General features: G+C 40.6%; 1 protein-coding gene across 4 annotated transcripts in view; it reads right to left on the reverse strand.

The window, feature by feature from the left end:
* Positions 1-9,209, reverse strand: part of CASP8AP2 (caspase 8 associated protein 2) — a 32,270-nt gene extending 23,061 nt beyond the window's left edge. For all 4 annotated transcript variants that reach the window (XM_044245547.1, XM_044245528.1, XM_044245532.1 and 1 more), the window contains exons 1-2: positions 9,147-9,209; positions 2,383-2,465 (exon numbers count right to left, since the gene is read on the reverse strand). In XM_044245547.1, coding sequence (XP_044101482.1) covers positions 2,383-2,437 — 55 coding nt within the window. In that variant the 5' untranslated portion in view covers positions 2,438-2,465; positions 9,147-9,209. The remainder of the gene's footprint in view (positions 1-2,382; positions 2,466-9,146) is intronic.
* Between the last annotated feature and the right edge of the window lie 6,757 nt (positions 9,210-15,966).

The raw sequence follows: 15,966 nt of genomic DNA on the forward strand, positions 1-15,966 counted from the left end.
GAAGAGGAGACAATACCTGAAAAACAGTCATAAGTGTATCCCCTATCCTTTTATTACAATATTTTGTAAGAAAATTTTTTGTAGAAGGATAGCCCTAATTAAAGCCAACAATGGGCAGTGAAAACTCAGATGGAAACCTCTAGTCCTAATAGCTTGAAGAACAAGAGAAAGAACTTGGGAGGGATAACAGCAACTAGAAACTAAGAAAGAAAATTCAGAGAGCTGGAGAATATTCCCCAAATTGTGTCCAAATCTCCGAGTGACCCCCAAAGTACATAAAGGTTAAAACTCCAAAATGTCGGGGCGCCTGGGTGGCTCAGTGGGTTGAAGCCTCTGTCTTCAGCTCAGGTCATGATCCCAGAGTCCTGGGATCGAGCCCCACATCTGGCTCTCTGCTCAGCGGGAAGCCTGTTTCCCCCTCTCTCTCTGCCTGCCTCTCTGCCTACTTGTGATCTCTGTCAAATAAATAAATAAAATTTTTTTAAAAAAATTAAAAAAAAAAAAAAAAAAAAACCTCCAAAATGTCCAGCTAAAGTTAAAATACCTGAACAGGGTTTTCAGCTGCTATCCACCACAGGTAAGAGAGAAGTTCAGCTAAGTTAAATACTTGCTAAAAGTAAAAACAACATTCTTCCAAGCAATATAGCATAATCCAAATATCTCTAGAACATAACAGAATTCAGTGTCCAGAATGCAATCCAAAATTACTACATAGGAAGAAACAAAACAAAACAAACAAAAATGAAAATCCTAAAACTGAAAACTACAATTTCTAATTTTTTTTTTTTAAAGATTTTATTTATTTATTTGACAGAGAGAGATAACAAGTAGGCAGAGAGGCAGGTAGAGAGAGAAGGAAGAGGAAGCAGGCTCCCTGCTGAGCAGAGAGCCCGATGCGGGACTCGATCCCAGGACCCCGAGATCATGACCTGAGCTGAAGGCAGCGGCTTAACCCACTGAGCCACCCAGGCGCCCCTACAATTTCTAATTTTTAAAAAAATTCACTGAATGTTCTTGACAGCTGAGCCAGTGAATTTGAAGATAAATCAAAAAAACTACCCAATCGGGGCGCCTTGGTGGCTCAGTGGGTTAAGTCACTGCCTTCGGCTGGGGTCATGATCTCAGGGTCCTGGGATCGAGCCCCACGTCAGGCCCTCTGCCCAGCGGGGAGTCTGCGTCCCCCTCTCTCTCTGCCTGCCTCTCTGCCTGCTTGTCATTTCTCTCTCTCTCTGTGTCAAACAAATAAAGAAAACCTTTGAAAAAAAAAAACCAAAAAAGACTACCCAATCTGAAGAATAGAGAGAAAAAGATTTAAAACAAAATCAAACAAATAAACAAAAAACAACAAAAGTCTTAGTAACCTATAGGATAATGTCAAAGTTCTCACATACTATATATCTGGAGTCCCAGAAGAGAGATGGGGACAAAACAATTATTCTATAAAAATACTAAAGAGTACTAGAAGGACTAAAAATGATAAATAATTTAGTAAATATAAAAGACTAATTTTTCTTAATTTGATTAACTTAATTTTTTTAAAGATACATAGAATGGTTTAGAGCAAAAATTACAGCTTTGTATCATGAGATTTATGACATCTTTAACAAAAAAGGACGAATGGAGGTTAAAGACAACTATACATACAAGAGTCAACATCTTAGGTGAAAAGGTACAATACTAGAAAGTAGACCACAAAGTGTTAAAGAAGTATACTGCAATCCCTTGAGCAACCACTAAAAAATAATGCAAAGAGGTGTAGTCCATAAAGCTAATATATAAACTGAAATGGAATTCTAAGATATATGTTGAATATATTTTCAACATATATATATTCAAAATATATTCAACATTTGAAAGAAGTCACGAAAATCAGAAAGAAAAAAACTAATGAGAAAAACTAAAATAAAGAAGTAAAATGATGATTAAACTCCAATCATAATAATAAAGAAAATTCAAGGGTTAACTGACAAATAAAAATAGCAGATTGAATAAAATTATTGTATCAATGTTAAATTTACTGAAATTGTTAATTATGCTGTTGTTATACTAGAAAACCTAACTTTCTCTTATGAAATACACACTGAAGGATATAAATAATATATGCAACTTACACGTAACAAATACCTATTTTGTATTTCTTTGGATATGGCAATAAATATCATTACCACTTATACTGGCAAAGTTGTTAATTTCATTAAATTTAAGAGACCCAAAAGCATACAATAAGAAAGTTCACATTTACTAAGTATTTCCTATTTGCCAGGCACTTTACTGTATTAATTCATTTGTGTGTGAGAAGAAAAAGTTGATGAGTGGTATCAGTGAACATATATTATTTTATATTTAAATAAATTTAGAAGAACAGTTAAAATGAGCTCTTACCAGAAAATACATCATATAAACTTGTTCCATCACCATTGTCATCATCTGCTGCCATGATCCTATTTCCTTTTGACAGTCGCCATCTAAAGTATTAAATATAAAGATTTTCCACTTAAAATCAACCTCACAAGTCAGAGAGTGAACCTAGCTTTAAGTTAAAAAGCAACTTCTAAATTTGGACACAATGAATAAATTCACTCCCTATCACACTTTTTTAAAAGTGCCTAACAGGGGCACCTGGGTGGCTCAGTGGGTTAAGCCGCTGCCTTCGGCTCAGGTCATGATCTCAGAGTCCTGGGATCGAGTCCCACATCGGGCTCTCTGCTCAGCGGGGAGCCTGCTTCCCTCTCTCTCTCTCTGCCTCTCTGTCTACTTGTGATTTCTCTCTGTCAAATAAATAAATAAAATCTTTTAAAAAAAAAAAAAAAAGTGCCTAACATTTTCCAAAACCTTAAACTTGCTTATTATAGTTAAGCCATGTCACAAAGTAAATGATGCTAATTTTATAAAATAGACCAAAACACAAATTAACTTTTATACAAAAGTAAGCCAACTATCATACTAAATAAGTACAACTATACACTGAGTTCTGTGAGTCTTCTTAGCAAAACATCCAACCTAGGGTTGGTCTTGGGAACTCCACACTTACATGTTTTCACCAGTAAGAGAGTAAGACAGGAACAACAAAGAAATTTGATAATATATGAGGCCTGGTAAAGATGTGAGAAAAGAGGTATTCTCATATGTCACCCAAGTGTACACGGTGCAAGCTGTACGGAGGCAATCTGACAACAGCTACCAAATTTTTAAATGCAAATAATCTTTGATCCAACAAGTCATATCTAGTAATGTGTTCTACAGATATACAAGCACATGGTAAAGATGTACATAAACGAATATTCAGTGCAGTGCTGTTTGTAGTGGCAAGACTGGAAGCAACAAAAGAATCCAAAACAAACCAAAAAATGTGACTTACCTGACAGTCTCCAATCTGCCAGTAAAATGTGATGAATGGTGCCTATGGTCAATGAACTGTGGCTACTGAGGGTTATTAAGGATACCTAGAGCTGTGCACTTCCGCTCCCACCAAGATATACTCTTAACAGCCAGGTTACATTTCCTGTTTCCTTATTTTTTTTTTAAGTAATTATGCCAGTTTCCTTATTTTTTTTAAGTAATAGTATTAGGAGAGGCGCCTGGGTGGCTCAGTGGGTTAAAGCCTCTGCCTTCGGCTCAGGTCATGCAGGCGCCCTCTTTTTTTATTTTAAAGTAATATCAGGGCACCTGGGGTGCTCATTGGGTTAAAGCCTCTGCCTTCGGCTCAGGTCATGGTCCCAGGGTCCTGGGATTGAGCCCCACATCCTGCTCTCTGCTCAGCAGGGCGCCTCCTTCCGCCTCTCTCTCTGCCTGCCTCTCTGCCTACTTGTCATCTTTGCCTGTCAAATAAATAAATAAAATCTTTAAAAAAAAGACTACTTTGCCTATTAACTTAAAAGTAGGAAATCAATAGAACTGAAAAAAAACCTGGATCTTTTTATCCGTCACTGGTCTTAAATTTTTCTACAGTTGCTTATGGAAACATTGTCCACACCTTTATCTCTATAGGTTCCTGACCACTAAAAGTCTGTTTTTAATTACTTACAAATTTAATACAAAGTGACAGCTCATTTCATAGTCATGCCATATGTTACATTTAGAGTTCTTCAAAATTATTTTTGAGAATAATATACACAAGAATATGAAAGAGTCAAATTATATATGTGATTTCTCACCATGTACACATAAGAAGTTAAAGGAACTGTGGCCATTAATCATGTCTCTCAATTTCAGATCCACCCTTCTGTGATAATGAAGAATGACCTTGGAAATATTTCTCCTTTATAAATGGCTCGGTGTTAAACCTTATCAGTAGAGCACTGGAGAGACACGGGAAAGGAAGGTTTTTCTTCCTAGTTTCAGTGTGCCTGGCTACTCAGGCTTCTGCAGAACATCTTTCTCTAGCATCTAGTTCCTGCAGCAGACAGTCTCTCCAGCACCAGGCTCCTGCAGGGCACCATCTCTCTATATACTTGCCTCCCGTAAGTGAGGTTTCTATTACAAAGGACTCCTGTAGGACCCAGCTTACTCCTGCTAGCCTCCTGGAGAGCAGTTTCTCCAACTCTTGGATCCCACAGCACTTGACAGCCAGCAGCACCCAGGAGCTTCCTTATGCATCTCTTCTACCAGATTCAAAGCAGTGTCACCAGCAGGGCACTTAGCAACTTCTCTGCCCTTCACTTGTCCCCAGCCATGCACCTTCCAAGGAGGGCGAAGACAGCCCCTCCTTGGATGATCTACCTCAACCCTACAGGTACTGGCCACTCCCTCTATCTTCTTCTATTCCTACCTTCTTTAGAGTTATCTTTAATTTTTTTATTGTTTTTAAGATTTTATTTATTCATTTGACAGACAAAGATCACAAGTAGGCAGAGAGGCAGGCAGAGAGAGAGGAGGAAGCGGGGTCCCTGCTGAGCAGAGAGCCCGATGCGGGACTCGATCCCAGGACCCTGGGATCACGGCCTGAGCCGAAAGCAGAGACTTTAACCCACTGAGCCACCCAGGAGCCCCTAGAGTTATCTTTAACTCTTACTAACCAATTCCCAGTTATTCTGTCTGTTAATAATTCTTTTTCTAGAGGCATGGGGCTGGTTTCATCAGTAGTAGAACATGTGACTCGTGCTCTCAGGAACATGAGGTCAAGCCCCACACTGGGCATAGTGCCTACTTTTAAAAAATAAACAAATAAAATAATAATAATTCTTTAAGTATTTTCTCTTCAAATTACTGTATGGTCTTTGTCTCCTGATTAAATCCTACCTGATACAGATAAGAGTCATAACAGAGATTTTAACACACTTTTCTCTGCTGATGAAACAGTTAATTAATGATACAAGTCTGAATACAAACCTGACAGATCTGACCTGATTTTCTATCTCTGCATGCAATAATTCAGAGAACTTATATTATGTTCAGGTACATCTATAAGAATTGACTGTCATGACAGTAATTTTTAACAAGTATCAAAGAACTTGTGTCAGAAATTATATCAGAACTTGTATCAACAAGTATCAGAGAATGAGCTTTTATCAAAACCAACAAAATTGGGGCACCTGGGTGGCTCAGTCAGTTAAAGCCTCTGCCTTTGGCTCAGGTCATCATCCCAGGGTCCTGGGATCGAGTCCGGCATCGGACTCTCTGCTCAGCAGGGACCCTGCTTCCTCCTCTCTCTCTGCCTGCCTCTCTGGCTACTTGTGATCTTTGTCTGTCAAATAAATAAATAAAATCTTTAAAACAACAACAACAAAATTCAGGGGTGTGTGTCTGGCTCAGTCTATACACTGCATGATTATTAATTTCAGGGTCTTGAGTTCAAGTCCCATGGTGCGCAGGGAGCCCACTTTTTAAAAATAAATAAATAAATAAATAAAATTCAAAGTTAATAATGCACTCTTAAATTTCCCAGCTCCTTTGGAAATTTGCAAAGAAAGATCAAAGAACAAATATTAATAGAAATGGGGAAACAGAGAACTGAATCACAATGAATACACCATAAAGCAAAGTTTGTGGAATACAATCAAAATAATACTTTTAGAAGAAAAGAAGACAAAGTATTAATGGGTTCATCATCCAACTCGAGAAGTTAGAAAAAGGTCCAATAAATGTGTATAATTAAAAAAAAAAACAAAGAGGGGCTCCTGGGTGGCTCAGTGGGTTAAGGCTTCTGCCTTCGGTGCAGGTCATGATCCCAGTGTCCTGGGATCCAGCCCCGTGTCAGGCTCTTTGCTCAGCAGGGAGCCTGCTTCCCTTCCTCTCTCTCTGCCCGCCTCTCTGCCTACTTGTGATCTGTCAAATAAATTTAAAAAAACAAAAACAAAAACAAAACAAAGAAAGAAACACATAAAGGACAGAAATTAATAAAAAGCAACCAGCACTATAAAGATGAATAAATAGGGGCGCCTGGGTGGCTCAGTTGGTTAAGCTAATGCCGTCCGCTCAGGTCATGATCCCAGAGTCCTGGGATCAAGTCCCACATTGGGTTCTCAGCTCTGCAGGGAGTCTGCTTCTCCCTCTGACCTTCTCCCCTCTCATGCTCTTTCTCTCTCAAATAAATAAATAAACTCTTTAAAAAAAATAAAATAGAGATGAATAAATACATTTATATTTATGGTAGTTCTTCGAAAAGACAAATTAAATAGGCATATCCTGGGCCAAACTGGTCAAGAGAAAGTAGGTACAAATATTAGGAATCAGAAAGGAGGGGCATCAGGGCGCCTGGGTGGCTCAGTGGGTTAAGCCTCTGCCTGGCTCAGGTCATGATCTCAGGGTCCTGGGATTGAGCCCCGCCTCCGGCACTCTGCTCAGCGGGGAGCCTGCTCCCCTCCCCCCCCCCCTGCTCAGAGGGGGGAGCCTGCTTCTCTCCCCCCCCCCCCCCCCCCCCCCGTCTTCTGCCTACTTGTGATCTCTCTGTCAAATAAATAAATAAAATCTTAAAAAAAAAAAAAAAGGAGGGGCACCTGGGTGGCTCAGAGGGATAAGCCACTGCCTTTGGCTCGGGTCATGATCTCAGAGTCCTGGGATGGAGCCCAACATCGGGCTCTCTGCCCTGCTTCCCCCTGCCCCTCTGCCTACTTGTGATCTCTCTCTCTGTGTCAAATAAACTAAAAAGAAAAAAAGAAAAAGAAAGAAAGAAAAGAAAAAAGTGACAGCTTCACCTACAGCAGAGATTCCATTATTGAAAGAAAGCTCTAAGCAAAATATATCACTGTGTCCTTTTTCTATATGGCCTCTTTTCAATTTAAGATTACATTTTTGTGGAAATTCCTAAAGAAATATCCATCTCACTCACTGGACTGTAAACTCCATGAAGACCAGGACTGGCTCTGTCTGTTCATCAGTGTATCCCCAGCTCTCAGCACAGGGCCTTGCAAGTCAGTAGGTAATAAAAAAAGTATCTGTTGAATTACTGATATTCCTTATATATTCATGACAACTCTAAAGTTCCTAGCTTTGATAACAAGGTAGTCATACCTTTAACTGAAATAGAGAACCAAAGAAAGTAGGATGAATTATCAGTAGGACATGCAGGTAAAGATGTCTCACAGATAACTAAAACTAAAGTATGCAGCACAAAAGACAAAATGTAATTGGTAAAGGTCAGATTACTCTCTTGAAATCACAAAGGCCAGTGATTCTCCGGGAAGAGGGAGGAGGAAGAGGAAGGATTATGTACCAGAATCCCCTGGAAAGAGGGGTTTATTCACATGTGCTCTCACCTTCCCCCAAATGAGGATCTCAATATATAATGCAAGGTACTACTGACAGAGGAAGTGTTGTACCTAAACAAAGTGGAGAGGCAAAATTTTGCATGTTGAGAACCATGATGATGAAAGAAAATTGCTGCAAAGTTACTCATAATCATTTTTACCAACAATCCTAATGGGTTCAGATGTGAAGACAAAGCATATGAGAGAAGGATTACCTTGTCTTTTGTGACAGGACAATGTTGTAAAAAGACAGTCTAAAGGCAATTTCCCTTAAAAAAGAAAAAAAAAAAAAGAAAGACTGAAATAAGCATCTGTAGAGAAAAACAGGAAAAAGCTCGGAGAGAAGAGTGTATTTTAAGGTTCATGGAAAAGGCTAAATGTAATACAGCAAGATTCCTGAAGAAAATGTAAAGGGAAAACAGTAACAAACGCTATATAAACTGAACACTATATGCCTGGGCCTTAAATGTTCCAAATACATTGATTTCAATCTTCTCAAAGTCCCATAAAGTACATACTATTCTTTTTCCCGTTTTATAGATGAGGAAACAAATAACAAATGATTAAGAAATTTGTTCCAAGGTCAAACAGCTGATAAGTGGCATATCTGGGATTAGATTCCAGCCCCTTCATTAAAGCCAAATGACAAAATCAGGAATATTCGCCAGAGATAAAAGTATAATTTTTTCTTGAGAGTGGGCCACCTCTCGTGAAATGGGAAGAAACGCTAGAAGATCATTGGGGTGGGGGTTGGGGAATTCTTGCCCTGGTCTCAGTTCCACTCCAGTCAGAGCAGCACTGAGCAAGATGGGGGAGGGGCACTGAGGAAGGGGAAAGGTTTGGAGCTGTAGGTGTGGAGGATGGAAAAGAGCAGGGAAGAATCCGGGAAGGACTAGGACAGAATCAGAGTCAACGTCAACTTGATTCCTCAAGCACAAACCCTGCGCTTCTGCTCATTCTACAGTAACATCTGAGTTGGGGCCAACTATGTGTCAGGCGCTGTTCTGGGCGACGTGGAGATCAAGATAACTTCTCCGGGTATTACGGTCTCGGAAACAACCAACATCAGTGATGACCTGACATTAAGGAAAGGCACATTCCTCCAGAATCGCATCAGAAAGCTGTAAGGAGTACATTCCAAGACAAGATTGGGTTTGGGGGGAGGGGCGGGAGGAGCCGTCGAAAGGGCAGTTCCTACGTGCGCTCGCCCCAAACACCCCTGGATACTCTCGAGGAACCAAAGAGCGACACGAATGAGAGACCAGAAACTGCACCCGAGGGCGGCGGGAACGCAGCTACCTGCGGGCCCCGGACATCAGGCGCGCCCCCCTCCCCCGACTCCGCGGCTCCCTTGGACTCCCTGGCTCCCCAGAAACCGCCGGCTTCCGCTCCGGGCACTAACACTCCATTCAGTCTCTTCCCCAACAGCCCCGAGCAGACCAGACCCCCAAATCAACTTACCCGCCCTGCCTAGCCCAAGAGAGCCGGGGATCCCTTCTGGACACCGAGGTCTCCCAGGCATCTCCACCAATGCCAGAACGCACTCAGGACGCGAAGGCGGGACTGAGCATCCATGGCCAATCAGACCAGACGTAAAGTACGTCCCGGCGCACATAACTAGTTCCCGCCTTTGGGAGGGCGGAAAAAAAAAAACACGGTTGGCGCCAAACTCGCGTAGGCTTGTGCGGACTTTAAGAGAAAGGGGCGGAGCCTAAGCCGGCGGGGGCGGGTGGGTGGAGCTTCACTCCGGGAAGGGGCGGAGCTTCAAAGAAGGTTGGGGCGGAGTCTGGGAGAAGCTCTTTAATGAAAGGGAAAGTAAGCTCTAAGAAGGCTCTGTCATTTATTTAGTCCTTTATTCTATAAATTCTATTGAAAGTCAACCGCGTGCTAGACGTAGTGCTGGACTCTGGCTCCGTAATGATAAATAAGCTCTGTTCCTTGCCCCCGGACACTTTCCCGCTTGATAAGAAAACAATTTAGCCTAGGGCATTGGGAATTTCGAAGAGGGGACACCAATGCAAGTAGGGTAGGAGGAACAGGAGAGCTTTTTAGAGGGTAGAATACCCGAATTGTCTTATAGCAGTTGGAGATTCTAGAGATGCTTGTAGGGTCTAGCCTCCAGACGCGGGGTCTACACCATTATTGGTGGGGAAGTAAAACAGAGATGACTTCCTCTCCTACCTGATCTGGGGATCTTCATCCTGTCGCTAACCGTTTCCTCTGTTTGTACATTTTAATAACTTGTAACTGCCAATATGAACTTCTTACATATTTTTAAAAATTTTTGGAAAGATCCCCATTTGGGAAAGTATGTTCTGGAGAAACACTGGTTTCCTGGATTCTACCCCAACCAGCTTTGTTTCGGAGAAGTTAGCCAAGCATTCCAGGCAGTGGAGACTCAGAAAGAGTAGACGGTGTGCAACTACCAGGTGTTTTGTTGCGGGAGCGTGAAATGTGAGATGAGGCTGGTGGGGAAAGCGGGGGTCAGAACTTAAAAGACCTTAGATATGTCAGAGAGCTTGGGATTTACCTTTAAGTGATGAGGCCTTGGGGAAACCACTGAAGGATTTTACTCTCGGTGTGGTCGTGATCTGATTTGCATTATTAAAGCCCTCTGGCCTTGAGAAGGAGAATTTTAAGATGCTTTAACAGTGATCCAAGCCAGAGAAAATGAGATCTGGAGGAAGTGGTAGGTAACAGAGAGGATAGATTTAAGATATTTAGGAGATAAAATCACAAAACTTGGCAATCGATTGAAGAAGGGCTTTCAGCATGGATGCTCAACTCATCAAAAAATGGGACTCAGGTCATTATCTCAGGGTCCTGGGATCGAGCCCCGCATCAGGCTCTCTGCTCTGCAGGGAGCCTGCTCCCTCCCTCTCTCCGCCTGCCTACTTGTAATCTCTCTCTCTCTGTCAAATAAATAAATGAAATCTTTTTAAAAAATAATTGTTGAGAACATAAAATATATATCTCAAAAATAACTGAAGTCTTCCCCAAAACTTTTCTTCCAGACAAGAATGGCCCTATTACTGAAGTCCTTACAAAGCCTCTCATTTTACTGGTACTTAGTAAAAACTTTACATTGAATAGAAAGTAGTGATTGGTTTAAAAATATTTGCTTGGAAAGACATCAGTCAGTGCCAACTTGGGAATTTGGGATGCTTCTAGAAGTCACATGAAGGAATCAATATTTTCTTTAAGGGAAACAAATATAACACAGTTACATGTTTTATAAAATCTGAAGTCACAATTGCAAATGTTGCTTTAAAAAAAAAAAAGCAATTTCTAGGGGAGCCTGACTGGCTCAGTTGGTAGAGCATGCAACTCTGGATCTTGGGTAGTGAATTCAAGCTCACTGTTGGGGATAGAGGCTACTTTTTTTTTCTTATTTATTTTTATTTGTTTTTATTATTAACATATAATGTATTTTTGCTTCAGGGCTACAAGTCTGTGATTCATCAGTCTTTTTAAAATTTTTTTAAAGATTTTTTTTTTAATTTACTTATTTGACAGATGGAGATCACAAGTAGGCAGAGAAGCAGACAGAGAGAGAGGAGGAAGCAGGCTTAGCCACCCAGGCACCCCTGTGATTCATCAGTCTTACACAATACACAGCACCCACCACAACACATAACCTCTCTAGTGTCCATCACACAGCTACCTCATCCCCCATACCCCTCTCCTCTCCAGCAAGGATAGAGCTTACTTAAAAAACAACAACAGCAACAGAAAAAAAAAGCAATTCCTGAAGATGTCTATATGTACTTCCATGGGGGTAATCTATAAGATATAGTGTTAAGAAAGGAAAAAGTACAGTATGATATACTGGCTTTCGTGTAAGAAAAAAAAATGAGGAAAATTACATATATATATATATATTTGCTTGTTTTTGCATAAGAAACACTTGAAGAGTAAATTAAAACCTAATAAAAGGGTAATTTACTAGGGAAGAAGACTGGCTGGAACGGATAGAGAGGAAAGGGAAACTCCTTTGAGTATGCCTTTTTTTAAACGTCCATTTAAGTATTTTTATATGCAAATATACATAGCTTTTTTTTTTAAAGATTATATTTATTTATTTGACAGAGAGAATCACAAGTAGATGGAGAGGCAGGCAGAGAGAGAGAGAGGGAAGCAGGCTCCCCGCTGAGCAGAGAGCCCGATGCGAGACTCGATTCCAGGACCCTGAGATCATGACCTGAGCCGAAGACAGCGGCTTAACCCACTGAGCCACCCAGGCGCCCCTACATAGCTTTTCTTCCTTTTTTAACAACTGCTTTATTTTTTTATAAAAGCTTTTTTTTTTTTAAAAGATTTTATTTATTTTATTTGACAGAGATTACAAGTAGGCAGAGAGGCAGGCAGAGAGAGAGGAGGAAGCAGGCTCCCTGCTGAGCAGAGAGCCCGATGTGGGGCTCGATCCCAGGACCCCGGGATCATGACCCGAGCCGAAGGCAGAGGCTTTAACCCACTGAGCCACCCAGGCGCCCCTATAAAAGCTTTTTGACATATAATCCACATACCATATATTTCACCTACTTAAAGTACAAAGTTACCTTTTTATAACTTTTGCTTTTGCTTCATGGAAGTGTTTCATATATTCAAAGATTGAACCAAATCAGAAGGAAAAATGCTAAAATGAAAAATAAATTGAAATAAATGAAACTATGTAAACAAGAAAAACATAACCAAACTAAATGATTATCTCAAGTGACATTTAAACACAGTGTTCTGACTATACACCATTAGCAGGATTTATTCCAAGAACAAAAAGAACTGCAGAGAAATCTTATAATGTATGCACTAGTTTTAATGTTAGTCTTAATATTGTAATTTTGAAACCATTTAATGTATATTGTAAGACAATATGTAATATTTTTAGGAATCAAGATATTTAGTGAAAGAGAAAAGAGATCCAAGCATAAAATCAAAAAAATTAAGGGGGAAGGAGAATGATAAAAAAAAAATTTAGGGGGAAATCTTATACTGTTTTATCTGAATTGGAAATGCCAACATGACCTCATGATCTTTTAAAAATATGTATTTCTTGGGGTGCTTGGGTGGCTCAGTTGTTTAATGTCTGCCTTTGGCTCAGGTCATGATCCCAGGGCCCTGGGATGGAGTCCCACATCAGGCTCCCTGCTCATGGGGAGCCTGCTTCCCCATGGTTGTGCTCATTCTCAAATAAATAAATAAAATCTTTAGAAAATAAAGGTATTTCTTATTTCTTTTCCTTAAAGAGTCTATAAGAAATACCTGACTAGCAATGCATTTGACAATAACTTTTGACTTCCCCAAAACCTAACTACTAATAGCTTTCTATTAACCAGAAGCCTAAGCAATAATAAAAACAGTCAATTAACACATTTTGTAATGTTATAGGTATTATACTATATTCTTAAAATAAAGTAAGCTAGAGTAAAGGAAATGTTATTGAGAAAATCATAAAAATTCCTAAGGAAAAGAAAATGCATTTATAGTATTATACTATATTTATTAAAAAAAAAAAAAGTTGGGTTAAGCCACTGCCTTTGGTTCAGGTCATGATCTCAGGGTCCTGGGATCGAGTCCCGCATCAGGCTCTCTGCTCAGCAGGGAGCCTGCTTCCCTCTCTCTCTCTCTCTGCCTACCTCTCTGCCTACTTGTGATCTCTGTCAAATAAATAAATAAAATCCAAAAAAAAAAAAAAAGTGGGGCACCTAGGTTGCTCAGTCGTTGGACATCTGCCTTTAGTTCAGGTCACGATCCCAGGGTCCTGGAATCCAGCTCCATATTGTGCTCCCTGCTCAGAGGGGCATCTGCTTCTCCCTCTTCCACTCCCCATGCTTGTGTTCCCTCTATCACTGTATCTCTCTCATCAAATAAATAAATAAAATAATAAATAAAATAAAATCGTTTAAAATAATTAATTTTTTAAAAAAATCCAGATGTATGGGCCGCCTGGGTGGCTCAGTGGGTTAAAGCCTCTGCCTTCCGCTCAGGTCATGATCCCAGGGTCCTGGGATCGAGCCCTGCATCGGGCTCTCTGCTCCGCGGGGAGCCTGCTTCCTCCTCTCTCTGCCTGCCTCTCTGCCTACTTGTGATCTCTGTCTGTTAAATAAATAAAATATTTTAAAAAAAATACAATAAAATAAAAAAATCCAGATGTATGTAGACCTGCATACTTTAAACCTGTGCTGTTCAAAGGTTGACTATATTCTTATTAGATGGTGAACAACTGCCAACTGATGCATTCAGATCCTTTTTGTAAGAGAGTTTCAAACATGAAATACACAGGAGAGAGATAAAGGTGATTGATACAGCTGAAACCATAAGGACAGGGAGGGACAGAAGAGCGAAACAATAGAAAGGAACTGAGTTGTAAATTTGACAGTCACTACAAAAATGGGCAATAGACCCAGATGCTTTTTTTTTTAAATTCCATTTATTTGTCAGAGAGAGAGAGAACACAAGACACAAGCAGGAACAGCAGCAGGCTGAAGGTGAAGCGGGCTCTCTGCTGCTTCCCACGGTGAAGTGGGACTTAATCCCAGGACCCTGAGATCATTCTCTACAGCCAAAGACAAATACTTAACCAACTGAGCCATCCCGGCATCCAACTAAGATTCTTTTAAGACCATGACAAGACTACTGTCAGTCATTAGCATTCCTTCTGAGGCATGGGGAACAGGGAGCCACTGCTCCTGGATGCCCCAGAAACTCACTGCCAGCTTCTTGGGCTCCCTTTCCTTCCCCATGCGTCTTTCACTGCACCTCAGCACTTTTTTCTTCCTTGTAACTTAGAAGAGCCAAATTCTTGGTATGGCACTGTCAAATGTTGATTCTCTTATTTTCTTCAGTATCTCATTTGTTCAATATTGTTCTTCACGGTAATGAACACTTATTGAAGACATTATAGGCTAGGCAATAATATACTAGGTGCTGTGGTTGCTTAAAAATAATTTAGGCGTGCCTGCCTGATACACACATATTTTTTTCCTACAGGATATTGACATGGTGAGTGTAGTTTGATTCATAGCATCTATTTGTATGAAGTGGCTAGAAGACTGTGTCCACAGCGTTGTAAAAATATACACTCTGGGAAGAAGTTGCTGTTCTTGGACAATGGCATTAATTCATTCATTCAGAAAGCACTTACTGAGTGTGCTCTATGTGCTAAGAACATAAAGAGAAAGGCCCAAACCCAGAGAAGAAGGATGACTGACAGTTCTAAAGGCAGCATGTGGAACAGTCCTGCTTCAGGCTCCCTGCTCAGTGGGGAGCCTGCTTCTTCCTTTTGCCCCTGACCTTCCCCCTCCTTGTGCATGCTTCTTTACATGTGAACTCTCTCTATGTCAAATAAATAAATAAAATCTTTTTTTTTCTCAAATATTTCTTTGAAGATTTTACTTATTTATTTCACACACACACACACACAGAGTGAGAGAGGCAACACAAGCAGGGGGAGCGAGAGAGGGAGAAGCACACTTCCCACTGAGCAGGGAGCCTGATGTGGGGGCTCAATCCCAAGACCCTGGGATCATGACCCAAGCAGAAGGCAGACACTCAAAGACTGAGCCAGCCAGGTACCCCACAAAAATTAAATCTTGAAAAAGAAAATAAAAGAAAAGTAGATCATGTTAATAATAGTGGCAATGGAAGGAGTGAAGTCTATTCCAAGCACAGAGTGCGGTAGGAACAAAAGCAAGGGAGGAGAAAACAGTGTGGTTTGTTAGGAGAATAATGTTCTACGTGGTTGTATAATGAACTTCATTAGTTCACAAATAGTTATTGAGTCTATTGTGTGAGTCAGCCAGTTTTCTTGATGGGATTCTATGGTAATACTACCTACCTCATAGGTTATTGTGAAATGAAGTGGGTTGGCATATGTAAAACACCTAGAAAGGTCCCTGGCATCAGGTACTTACCTATTATCACTAGAAATATGAATATGAATCATATATAGTCTCTCACCCTCAAGAACCTTGACTCAGTTGGGGTTGGCAGGGAGACAAAAGAAACAATTTCATCAAGTGCTACAAGGAATATCTTCTTCTGGGAAAGGTCTCTCAGATACAGTGACCTTTAAGCCAAGACCTGAAAATGCAACAGTTAGGCAAGGGAAAGGGTGGGAGAAGGGTGGGGATGCATTCTAAACAAAGGAATGGTATAATTAGAGGCCTGCAAGCAAGATAAGGCCAATGAAAGTGGTTCTGGAGGGGGTGCCTGTATGGCTCAGTTGGAAGGGCAAGCAACTCTTGATCTCAGGGTTATAAGTTTAAGCCCCATATTGGGTGTA

Source organism: Neovison vison, chromosome 1 (assembly GCF_020171115.1).
Source record: "Neovison vison isolate M4711 chromosome 1, ASM_NN_V1, whole genome shotgun sequence".
NCBI lineage: Eukaryota > Metazoa > Chordata > Mammalia > Carnivora > Mustelidae > Neogale > Neogale vison.